Source organism: Drosophila persimilis, unplaced genomic scaffold, assembly GCF_003286085.1.
Source record: "Drosophila persimilis strain 14011-0111.01,24,50 unplaced genomic scaffold, DperRS2 tig00000841-arrow-arrow-pilon, whole genome shotgun sequence".
NCBI lineage: Eukaryota > Metazoa > Arthropoda > Insecta > Diptera > Drosophilidae > Drosophila > Drosophila persimilis.
In genome coordinates, this window is record NW_020825361.1 from 155,119 (window position 1) to 167,360 (window position 12,242).

Here is a 12,242-nt window from a genome sequence, read left to right on the forward strand (position 1 = left end):
TGGAATTATTTTCTTTAAATGGGTGCTCAAAACGTTTGGCATATTGTGTGCTATAAAGAGTAATTTAGACTGAAAGAGGTTTAACATAGAGTAGATTCCCTCTTGAGGGTCAAATACATACATTTGTACAAAATGTATCTAGATAGATATATACAAATATAAGACTACAACTCCCTTTGGCGAAGAAAACCACATACATATGCATATCTTTTCGTAGATTTCTTAAAAGCAAGTCCCCTTTATCCGAATCCGAATCACAATTTTCGTCTCTCATTTCATTTTAAATACATATATGTATCTTTTCGTATTTATTGAGATAGCAAAACATACAATTTTTGGCTTTCATCCACTGCGCTATACAAAAAAGAGTGTTATGGATAGGCTATCTGCAAGATACAGTTGTCGTATCTGTTTCTATGTATGGGTGTATGGTATGTCCTATAAGTATACATGTATATATCTAAATGGGGGCTCCCGAATATCACATCTCCTTCATGATATTGTCAACAACCAAAAAAAAAAAAAACGCGTGGATACTTTTGCATTTTGGGATTGGCCATAGCCACGGCCAGAGCTTCGCGTCGTTAATAGTATATGTATTTATTATGGTTTAGCTTTAACTTAGTCTACTGTCTTTTTGGTAAGTATTTTCTTGATGGGTTTCTGCTCGTGTTTGCCGCTGCTCGCATTTCCAAAGAATCAAATAAATAGCGTATTACAAAAGTATTAAAGTTAGCAAAAAAAAAAATAATAGTAATAATAATAAAACATAGAATTAAAGCTGGAAACGAAAGCTTAGACAGACACAGAAAAAAAAAACGGTTTAAAATTTACAAAAATATATGCCAAATCTGGGGAAAAAGTCAGAGAAAATCTCACAGAAAATCTCTGCCAGTAAATGTGTGTGTGATGGTTGTGTTTGTGTGTGATGCTTGAGGCACTTCAACATTTTGTGATGGGGGGGAGGGAGGGCAGTCCTAGCAGACGAGACGCTCGTTGTCCGGCTGGAAGATCCGGTCGTAGTTCTCGATCAGCACCTTGGCCAGCATGTTCATGCGCCCGATGTCCAGCTGGATCTGATTGGCACTGAGCAGGCAGGGGCCCCAAACGATGGCCAAATTGGTGGAGGGCATGCGATTCGAAGCGCTGGCAGCAGCCACTCTGAAAAATAGCAAACAGATCAGGCAGTTATTATCGGAATAGAGGAGCAGGAGTATCTATGTATAGCTCGAACCTGGTCAAATGCTTGATGAGGAATCTGAGTGTGGATCGATTCGGTTCGGGCATCTCATCGAAGGCCAAACGCATCCGCTCGATGGCCGCCTCGTCGCTCAGACTGCGACCCAGACGCTCGTAGGCCTCCTGGGTGATGAGCGGAGCTGAGAGCTCGCGAAAGAACTGCTTGTGCAGGCTGGTCAGCGTATGGATGTCGTCGGTGTGCAGGAAGCGTGGATCGTACAGGTGCGTCAGCTTCTTCTTCAGCTCATCGACCAGCACCTTGTTGCCGGATGCCCGATAGAGGCCGTCCTGTTCGACGCAGTCCGGGCGCTCGATATAGGCACAAACGTCGACGACAAAGCGCGGCACATTCGGATGATCGGTCATGTTCAGCTCCAGGGCGTTGAGAGGTGCCCCAAAGAGCGGATACTTCGACTGTTCGTCCAGATACAGGCTGTTGACCTGGCCGCGTCGTGTGCGCGACTTTTTCTCGCTCTTTGGCGACCGATTGCTGAAAGAACAAATATGCATTAAGAGGATTTAGATAACAACAGCCACTCTACTTACATGCGAAACACATTGCTGTTGACGGCAACTGGAGATCCAGCAGCATGAAAAGAGAAGAGAACAAAAACAATCATAGAATCATTTGAAAGTACAGTTTCGGCTATTGGGAACACATATGTACATTCGGACAGTCGCCTATCGACGAGAGGCCTGCAAACGGATAAATACTTCGATGACATTCTCTCTGCGCGATGCCTGGACCCTCACTGCCTTCCACTGCCCAATCCGTACAAATATTTATCACCTACGCCCCTCGCATGTCTCACAATCTTTCCAGCCATCCACTGGCGCATTCCTCTCTCGCTCTCACAGACAGATTGTGATTCATTTCGATCAAAACCACCCACCGATGCGATGCGATGCGATGCGATGCGATACTACTCATTTGCATTATCCAACAAACAGCGCACAGAAAATCCCCCCTCATCGCTCAAAAGTGAAGCCCCAGCTTTCATTAACTAAAAATCCAACAAAGAGAGCCCCACAGAGTCTATTCGAGATCTCGCATTCCCATTCCCGTTCATGTCGATCCATACTCGTAGATGTTGTACTCTGTGCGGCGGCCTTTTAAGGCCAACTTTGCGCACAAGCTGAGAGCTCTCTGAGAGCAATGATGCAAAAGCAACAGACAGTGGGGCGCCCCACTGTTAACCGGTTCGCTGGAAAAACCCAGACCAAAAAAAAAACTAAAAAGAAACAGCCATAACCGATTTTCAAGCACTTTGAGGACTTTTAAAAATGAGATCAGCATATATCATCCCTCAATGGAGGGACACTCAAAAAAATAGATTATCGAAACGATTTACAATCAACTTTAAACTTTCCAAAGATTTGTTCAATAATAAACCAATGCAATGTCTAAAAGCTCAACCAATTTGTTCTTAATTTAACAGGAATAAAAAACCTATGCTTAGATCTGGAACTTTTTCCAAGGAAAATATAGTTACAACCGATTCACCGACATTAACAGACAACAGATCGTCCTACCACCGATTTATACCAGTTTTCTTCTACGATTTTGCCTATTTTATAAACCTTTAAAGCCCCAGAGCATATACAACATGTACATAATTACTGTAGAGAAGATTCAAAATTCCTTTAAGAAATGATCCTGCAAGACGCGGCACACTGGTTCTCCGATTTCAGCAGGAAAAACAACATGCACTGCGTGTGCATGACTGCTAGGGTTTTTTTGATCTTGCTTTTGCTGGGCTATAGCTTCTGCACTTTCCCAACTCTAATAATTATCACCCATTACAATACCCATTTGTAGTACAGTTTCGTGACCCGTTTCGTTACCGCTGGGACGTACATTTCATGCGCATGCGATTCTTGATGGACTTCTTGTCATCCTCGCCGGGCAGATCCACCAGATCCCCAATGGAGGCGCTCTTGAAGCGCTGCAATATCACCGTCTGCTGGGTCTGCTGCACCTCGCTGTCTTCCTGGATCTGCTGTGCCCGCAATATATCAGTCACTGGCACAATCTGCAATGATAGAGAGATAGCACGCAATGCATTAATATGTGAAGTTCAACGCTGCTCAAGGGGGGTAGGGGAAGGAAGTGGGTGAAGATTGTGGGTCGGATGCACGATTCGTGCTAACGTCTGCACAATTAATTGCAACATTTCGTACCGAAATCGATGGCGTTGTCGTCGTCTAGTTCTTTTAGAGTCTTTTTTCTGTTCATACCCTCTAAAAGTAGAGAGGTGGAAGGGTATAATCGGATCGCTTGCAGAGGAAACACCATGGATGGATAGATAAAATTAAATGGAGTTTCCCCTTAGCTTCCTAAAAAGGCTTCCCTAATTCGAAAATCCAATGAGGAAACGACACTTATCGGTGGAAGACTTATAAGTGATATCAACTGACAAGAGACTGTGTTCTCTGATGCTCCCTCCCACTTAATGAAGGGTATCTCTGCAGCGGGAATCCCCCTATTATTTTCACTCTTTCGGAAACGTTTTGTTTTTTTTCTTTATGAAAGTGTCTTGTTCTTAAAGTCCATCGCTCACCGTTGTTTGCCTTCTCTTCGATCTGCCTTTGCCTTTGCCTTTGCCCGTCATTTCTTATCGCCGATACGCTCTTTCTGTTTTTTTGTCTGAACGAACGCTATCTCTTGTTTCCCGGACGGAAAGCGGAATACACCACACCACACCGATATTGATAAGAAAATTCGATTTCGATTTGTAAAAGAAATGGAAATGGAAACAGAAACAGCAACGGCAACGGCAACGTGCAACGGTTTTAAATGCAGCGATACGAATGGAGTTCTGTTTTCGAGATATGCTGCATTAAGGCCTCATAATTCTCCCCGGACTGTGCACCGGCACCAACTGGTGCCCTCCCCAGCGGAGAGTTATTCTATATGCCACAGGGCGATAAGTTGCACCTGGGCTTCCCCTGAATTCTGTTAGCGCCATAAATTCAACAAATTCAACAAAGATATTAGCTTTTCGCTAGAATTGTAAAGAAAGCTAGGCCCATTTTAGGCGATTCGATTCACTGGAAAATATTTGTTTAAAAATTCGAATTACACAGAAAGCCGAACGCCATCTGGAGGCTAAAACAGTTGGCCCTCAATTGTTATCGATGATATAAGGGCGCATAGAACTACGATAAAAATAATATATGAAACTACATACATATATAACGAAGTATTCATACACTTTCCGACACGAGAACGCGTCTAGAATGAGCCTAGAGAGAGTTATCCTCTCAATATACGAGATGGATATCCAAAAGACTTTATTCAAAATCGTATACACTTAATTTATAGCGACCTATGCCCATATCAATTGAGGTCCACAGTTTTCTACAAAGTATCTAGCACCGGATGCACTTACAATAACTACAAGGTAGATATCATATCTTGGATACGTTTAGGAAAACATGCCCCCTTTTTGACGATAAGTGAATAAGGCCAGTAAATCTTACACGATCGGACTGACACAAAACTGACCAAACACTTACACTGAAGAAACTATAAACAGAGAAACCTTTGGAATCTTTCAGAACTTATTTATTTTCCAATTAAATTTAATCCATAAATACAAAATTTCAATAAGTACTGTAAAACGCGTGCAGGCCAAGAAATAATTTAATGATCTGAATGAATTGGGAATTTGAAAGGTTGATTCTAGAAATCTACGAGCCGAGGGAAACATTTTATCCATAATATTTCTGTATCTCCTAAAAAAAAACTAAATATTTTATACCTTATAATTTTCCTTTATTATTTCTCTGAAAAAAAAAAAACCCCCAAATACGCTTTAGTGTGGGACCTACGGAGTGCTTTAACAAATTTTCTTTCGGCCTTTCAGTCCTTTCGGACAGTCCCATTTCAGGTAAGCTCGGCTAGAGTATAGTGTATTCTGTTTTGCAGAATTCGCTTGTGCGCCTCGAGTCATATGGGAACAAGGCGTTGCTCTTCCAGAACCATTACACGGGTTCATGTTTACTATATCCAATGCCCAACAGCTGTACACCCATCCCCCGCCACCGCACACCGTTCACTTTTCACAGGGACCCGCGCTCCACTTTGGGGCCCCCCCCCCTCCGCCAATTATCGCTTGATAATTTCAACAAATTAGAGCTGAGGCACGCCGCTTTCAAAGATTAGACTCAATTTGTTTTTGGCTAATTTGTTTTTTGTTTTGCTGGTTTTTTTCACCCTCTCTCTCTGTGGTATTTTCTGCTTTATTGGTGCCCGTAGCTTTGGTTCATTATTCGTTTATGTTTTTCTTAGTTTTTCCATTTCTGCAAACATAAACAAAACAAAGCAAAAGTTTTCGGGGGAGGCGCCACCAAGGTGCTGACCAGATTTTTTAATAGATGTGTATCTATGAGAAAAGGCGAAAAGGCTAATCGGAGAGGATCGATTGTTCGCAATCGCTTTTGTCGGTAGTATAAATCTCGGGGCAATGATGGCTCTTGTGTTCGTGGAGAGGGCACTGCCAGTGTATAAACAATAATATCGAGCAGAAAAAAAAGAAGGCCAACAAAAAATACTTAATTGATACGACCTCGAAGTGCGGCAGGCCACATTCAGACACATGTTTGCTTTGCTTTACGGCGAACTGCCCCGCAATTTGCACGAGTTGTGCTCCCCGGCACCGCCCCCGCCCCCACCCACAGATACCACCAGCCAAAGTATCTGTATCTGTGTCTGTATATCGCCATTCGCCCGACATGCGTGTGATTCACTGAGCAAAACCCGAACTGAGAGCCCGCAAACGAAGCGAACCGAAACACACAGAAAATAAACAAATAAAAACCAAAAACCAAACAAAGGCGCAGTTGACCTTTTCCGTTTTCAGTATCTTTCTTTCTTTCAGTTTTTGTGTTTCTTTTTTTCTTTGGCTGGCGAAAATCCTCTAGCCGCCCCCTGCACGGAGGAGGATCAAACCCGGGCCAAACGTCGGTGGAAGGAGCAATCCTCTCTGTGACCCCTCTGATGTTCCTGAGAGGGGATGTAGGCCTTTAAGATCAGAGCCGGCCCCAAGTCAATTCGGACATCTCCCAGGAGGAGAAGGCCAAGCTAGCGGATAGAGGAGGGTCGGATAGAGAGGCATCGTCTGGCTAAACGGTGTCAAAATCCTGAAGTGCAACGATGACCCCACATTCAGGTGGCTGACGCGTAAGGTCTGCCATTTGGAAGCGACGTGGGAAGGGGCCAAGCTGGAGGTGGAGCTAATCCCGTCCATACCAAGAGCGAGGGCGACCGGAAGCTACTGCAACGCCAAAACCCAGAGGTGACAACGGACAACTGGAAGGCTCTGCACTACCCAACGAGGGGGGTAACGGAACGTAAGAGTACCTTGGTATCTGGCTGGAGAGTCCCCGAAAGACCATTGTACTCAGATCATGAGTACATTCCGTTCCCGCGATAAAAGTCTATAGAAACCACCGGAATAAAAACTGGAAAAAGTTCAAAATCCGCGGAAGATATAGAGGATTCCCCAGAAACCATATCCACACTCTCTTTGGATAAAAATCTAAACCAATTCGTTCATAACCAAGTCAAAAATCGATCAACGATTCATAAACGCCTCTGAACCGTTTAAAGCATCATTAAAGATGCATCACAGACATATAAAAAGTTCACAAGTCGATCATAGTCCCAAATTGTAACCGATTTACATTCAATATTTGATTAAGCATTAGGTTCCACAAAGTTCACGAAAGTTCAAGTCCAAACGCATTCCAAGAACCCTAGAAAAAATCAATTTATAACCAAGAGATAAAAAGATAAATGACCCAATGATTCAACGATTCAACGATTCAACGATTAGATGATAATTATCCCAACAAAAGAGATATGAGAAGAAATAAAGAAGAAATCTCTTCGGGGGGGAAATATGTACATATATACAATCGCCTAGTCATATCTGTATCCGAATATAATCTTCATTTCTGCATAAAATGCTATAAAAACACTTATTTATGGAACACTCAAGCCCCGTTATGCATTTTTACAATCCAAGCAGTAAAATTATTTCAGTGGTTCGTCGTCGGGGTTTCGAAAACCAACAAAACGATGAGGGGCCCCCAAGTTACAGCAAGATATTTGACTAATGATTAACCCCCAACCAATTAAATGCTGATAAAAGCGCCGAACGGAGGAGCTCGAGCTCTGAGGCTGGACAGGAAATTATCGAAAAACCAAAACCAAAGTTCCCCGAGGCTTTAGATACCCTTACAGAAACGCTCGCGTTCGAATGATCTTCGTGGCGTTCCAGTTGAATGAGTCCTTTCGCTTAGGAGAAATTTTTGGTCCCACCCTTAGCGGTTGAGGGACTCTCTAAATATTCCGATTGTGAGTGAAACACTCCGCTTAAGCGCACGTTTTGAAAGAGTATTTAAGGCCAACAAAAAAATGGCTCAAAAGTGTAGAACTGGTTCTGTCAAAAGTTTATAACAAAAGTAAAAAATTTGACTATAGATACAGACACACAGATACAAAGACACTCATGTCCGAAAATACATGTGTTTGCAAAAAAAAAATAATAATAAATAAAACCAAATAAATAAATAATTGTCGTTTGGGGCAGCACAAAATCTGAAATGTGAATCAACATTTTTTATTTGGGGTTGGGAAGAGCCCGCAGAGTTCGGGGGGGACCGACTCGACACTCCCCCTCCGTGAATTTCCATGGAAATTCGCATGCAACGGCGACGCGACTGCAAATGCAGCAGCAAACATCAAAATGAAAACAACAAACGTGAGAGGCAAATAAATAAAAATATATTATGCAGAAAGCGGGCACACACACACACACGCAAACACACACTCTTACACATGCGAAACGCGTTGCTATAAACAAAGTGCAATCAAAAGCCGAATGGAAAGGGTGTGACACGAAAAATTAAATGGGGACTGGCGGAGGAGCCGACTACAGAATGCTCTGACCCGTTCGTCGTTGTCTGTGCCAATTACCCACAAGCGAAAACACACATTCGATTCGATTCGGTCGAAATTTCTCTTTGATGGTTGGGAGATAAATGGAGATCAAGTTGGAATATTCTTGGATAGTTAAATGGGCTTAAAACTCTTAAAACAGAGGACTAATGAAGAGTATATGCTGTATTTGAGATACTCAAAATGATGTGAAAGCTAAGATATCCCCAAATAATTTAATAATATATATTATATATGTATATGTATAATGTATCTTTGATTCTATATTCCATAGACTCTAGAAGGAAAGACGTAAAAAGATTGATATATTGCCTAAATGAGGACAGCCAGAAAGCATGGGCGTCACTCTCGTATCTCTTATTACATATGAGGGATATATGTATATTGTCCCCCAAATCTGATAACTTTGAACAAAATTCCCCCAAGTTTGTCTTTAAATATTTATCAAAAATTCGCTAATTAATAAAATATTCCAAAAGATGGCCATTAATTTAATTTTCATTTAAACTAAATAAAAATACCAACAGCTGAAAATAATTCTATAAATAATTTGATTTAGTGAATCTTCTACGAACACTTTTAAAACTCCTTGTTGCTTGAGTTTCTATTGGGAAAAGTGTTGGTACATGCGTCTCAAGTGGTTTCCAGTGTTGATTTACTTGAAAATAATGAGAAAGTAGAGTTTCGGAGGAATATTTCCGCACTTATCCCTCCCTGTTACCCTGAGATTGTAAGCACTTTTCAAGCGCACAGCAAGACAACTACGGTTTTCGCATTAATTTCTTTGTACTTATTTTCCAACACTGCTCCCCATGGATAAGGGTATATCTGAGCGCTGCTCCCCCCGAACGGGAACAAGGGGCCTGGGCCTCCCATAGATCGGTGGGCAAAACAATCGAAATGCACCGTTGCGTCGCGTCGCGTCGCTCCGCCATCTATCTATGCGCCACAGATATACAGATGCAGATGCAGAGATACATTTGCCCCACGTTTAATTGATGTGACAAGTGACAAGTGTGGAAACAATGGGAAACCCCCACAGCCACAGCACACAAAGAAGTGCAACGAATTTCCATAGTAAATTCAGAGAGTGGTTCCCATGGACATGGACCATGCCCGTGCCCGTGCCCGTTCGAGTTCCCTTTCCCTTTCCCTACTACATATACTCACCATGTCTTCCTCGTCCTCGCAACAGTTGATATCTTGAAGGCTCGCCCGCCAGGCCAGCACCGAATCCGTAAGCAGGAGCCGGACATTGGAACGGACCCGTAGCTTGCGAGCGGAACGGGGTCCAGCGCCTCGCTTGGTGACGGCCGCTGCGGCCAGGCAGGCCAGGGCCCAGTCCTCTTTGAGGGGTGTCGGAATGGCAACGAATTTCGATTGAGAATGAACCACCTCTCCGTCCTCTGTCGCATCACAGCTGCAGCCGCTGTCATCATTGATGGTTGGCAGCGGCACTGGCAGTGGCAGTGGCATCATCTGTGGTGCTGGCTGCTGCATTTTTGGTGCTGCTCTTGCTGCTGACATTGGCGGTGCCGGTGGCGGTGGCGCTGGTCGTCGGATGCGTGTCATGAATCGCTGATGGACTTGGGAGCGCTGATAGTCATAGAAGATGGCGCTATATTTCTTTGGTTCCCGTATGCTATGGAATATGCAAATGTTTCGCAGCACTGGATGCACCAGTGAAACCTTTTGTGATGACGACGGTCGCAGGCGAGTGGCGCTGCCCGTGCTGCTCAGGGACCCCATGGTGGCCGTGCTATTCGTGACTGTACTCCCGAGACTCAGCGTCTCCAGGGTATCTTCCATTTCCAGCTGGTATTCGGGGTCCTCCTCCTCGTCCTCCTGGATGTTCTCCTCCTCGGGGACCGCAGCCCCACCAGCAACAGCCTCTTTGGTGTCCCGCGAGAACATAAACTCCGCATCCGTCTCCCAGGCGCCCTGGTCCATCGACGCTGTCGGCGACGGCAGTGGCGTTGGCAGCATCATTTTTGAGCGCTTAGTCAGCGTCGATGTTGAGAGCTTGTATCGGACTCCGGCTGCAAAGACCGCTGCTGCCTGTATAGCCATCACATCGGCATCGGCATCAGCGTCTGCGTCATCATCGAAGTCATCCTCTACCTCCAGCTCTTCCTCCTCCTCCTCTTCGCCATCTTCATCATCATCGTCATCGTCATCATCCTCGTCTTCTTCGTCATCTACTTCTGCAAGTTCTGGTGCTACGGCCGCCGCTGGCGCCCCGACAGCAGTCTCCTCTACGTTTTTAGGATCTTCAACTGGCGGCTCCAGGGTCTTGAACTGCCAAATGGGTTGATAAATGGACTCCTCTTCCCCGTAACTTCCTTCGGAGAGACGTTTGCCCTCCCCAACCCCGACCTGGCTGCTGTTGTTGTTGCTCTCCTTTTGGGGATTACTCAGAGTTGTGTTTGGATTCCTTACGGGTACTTTCGGAGCCGGACGACGCACCTTGATTACACAATTCTATAAAAAATACAAATATTCGTTGATTCTCAAAACAAATCTCCAGGGCCTTATCGTTGGGCATTCGAAATTGACTCAAGAAACGACCGATAAAGAACATTTATACTCGTATGTGGGATGGCTTTTATGAAGCACTTTTGAATGGTATTTCAAAGAATTACTAGAAAATATTAAAAGCTAAATCACATTCTATGTCAGTAATTAATTAATTAACCAATTATAAATTAATAATTTTTCCATACATTTTTCCATATAAATGTTCTCTATCCCATTGAAATCGTGATTGAAATCGTGTTTTTTTCATATGTTAATTGCTTTGTTGTTTCTCTTTCATTATCGCGATGATGGGCAACACTCTCGTCCTTCCTTTATTTTGTTTATTTTTGTCATCTGGCAACACTCTGCACAATCACCGAAAAAAATATATATGTACATATGTCTACATGTATAAAGTTTTAATTAACTAATTAATTCTTTTATGGTTATCTCATTATTGCAAATTGTTTATATTACAAATTTGTTTGCTTTTCAAACACTTTTTTATCTCTCTCATTTTCTTTTTGTATCCAATTTTCCAATTGGAAAAACGAGAGCATTGGCGTCTCCCCACCGTTAGGCCTTTCGGAGTCAATTTCGAACTGCAGTGAACCGCAACATCACTAGTGGAAAACAGGGGGTGTGGGGCGGGGTAGGATGGAAAAAAGAAACAATTTCGCTTTATTGTTGCTTTAATGAGTGTTGACCTGAGTAATTTGTTGCTGCTGCTGGTGCTGGTGCTTTCTGGCAATGCCGTGCTCTTTGCTGCCGCTGCCGCTGCCGCTGCTCCCGCTGATGCTCTCATTGTCGCTGCTGCTACTGTTGTTATTGAGCCGCTGCTCAGTGTCGCCGCATGGCTTGAGCGCTGCCATCACAGCGCTGCCGTCGCTGTTGCCGTTGCTGTCGCTGTCAACGTCCACGGCGTTTGTGCTATTGTTTTGGTTATCACGAACGGTTTCCGATCGCTGCTCGCTTACGCTCTCACCGACACTCACACTCACACTCACACTCGCTCTCGCTTCACTCTCTTGCGGATCACTGGGTCTGTTTCTGTTTTCGGTCGCGAGGGGAGGAGGAGGCCTAGCGACCATCGCAGCACCACTAACGTCGTCACTCGCCAGCGTCGCGGGAAGAAATGAAAGCGTTCGCCTTGGAGCCGTTCGTGGAGCCGCCAACGCCGGCGCAGCTGACTCACGTCGCCGCTGCGCTCTCAGCCAGCGCTCAATTTTAATGATCTGACTCTCTTGCTTCTGCTCTCTGAGCATGCGGCTCAATGATTTGTCATAGAAGCATATGAAGCCACGCACACATGCATGCAGGCTGGCATGCAAAGCTGCGCTCTGCATGAGCTGCCAGAGCGAGATACGGCCGTTTAATGCTGGGATCATCACCGTCGCCAACGGGAGGGGCTCTCTTAGCTGACTGCGGCGGCTCTCTTGTACTGGTTCTCCCTCTAGGCCACTCAAAAATTCATTGACAAAATCGGCATTCAGATGCTCATTGATTCCGCAGCGTCGCT

The 12,242-nt window shown here is 44.3% G+C and overlaps 1 protein-coding gene across 1 annotated transcript; it reads right to left on the bottom strand.

Annotated features, from left to right (window-relative positions):
* Positions 1-537: 537 nt before the first annotated feature.
* On the bottom strand, positions 538-12,242 carry LOC6597472. The gene is made up of 6 exons (XM_026993485.1): positions 11,431-12,242; positions 9,377-10,687; positions 3,098-3,272; positions 1,786-1,813; positions 1,235-1,729; positions 538-1,161 (listed from the first exon to the last, which is right to left on the bottom strand). Exons 1-6 carry the CDS (start codon positions 12,109-12,111, stop codon positions 978-980), a joined length of 2,874 nt encoding a protein of 957 aa, XP_026849286.1. The 5' UTR covers positions 12,112-12,242; the 3' UTR covers positions 538-977.

What these genes read in the sequence shown, in the direction of transcription:
- LOC6597472 (XM_026993485.1), bottom strand. Translation starts at nt 12,111, where the DNA reads ATGATCCCAGCATTAAACGGCCGTATCTCGCTCTGGCAGCTCATGCAG. An exon ending in GCGAGGACGAGGAAGACATG is followed by an intron (nt 3,273 to 9,376) that starts GTGAGTATATGT and finishes CTATCATTGCAG; the next exon opens with ATTGTGCCAGTGACTGATAT. An exon ending in CTCATCAAGCATTTGACCAG is followed by an intron (nt 1,162 to 1,234) that starts GTTCGAGCTATA and finishes GCTATTTTTCAG; the next exon opens with AGTGGCTGCTGCCAGCGCTT.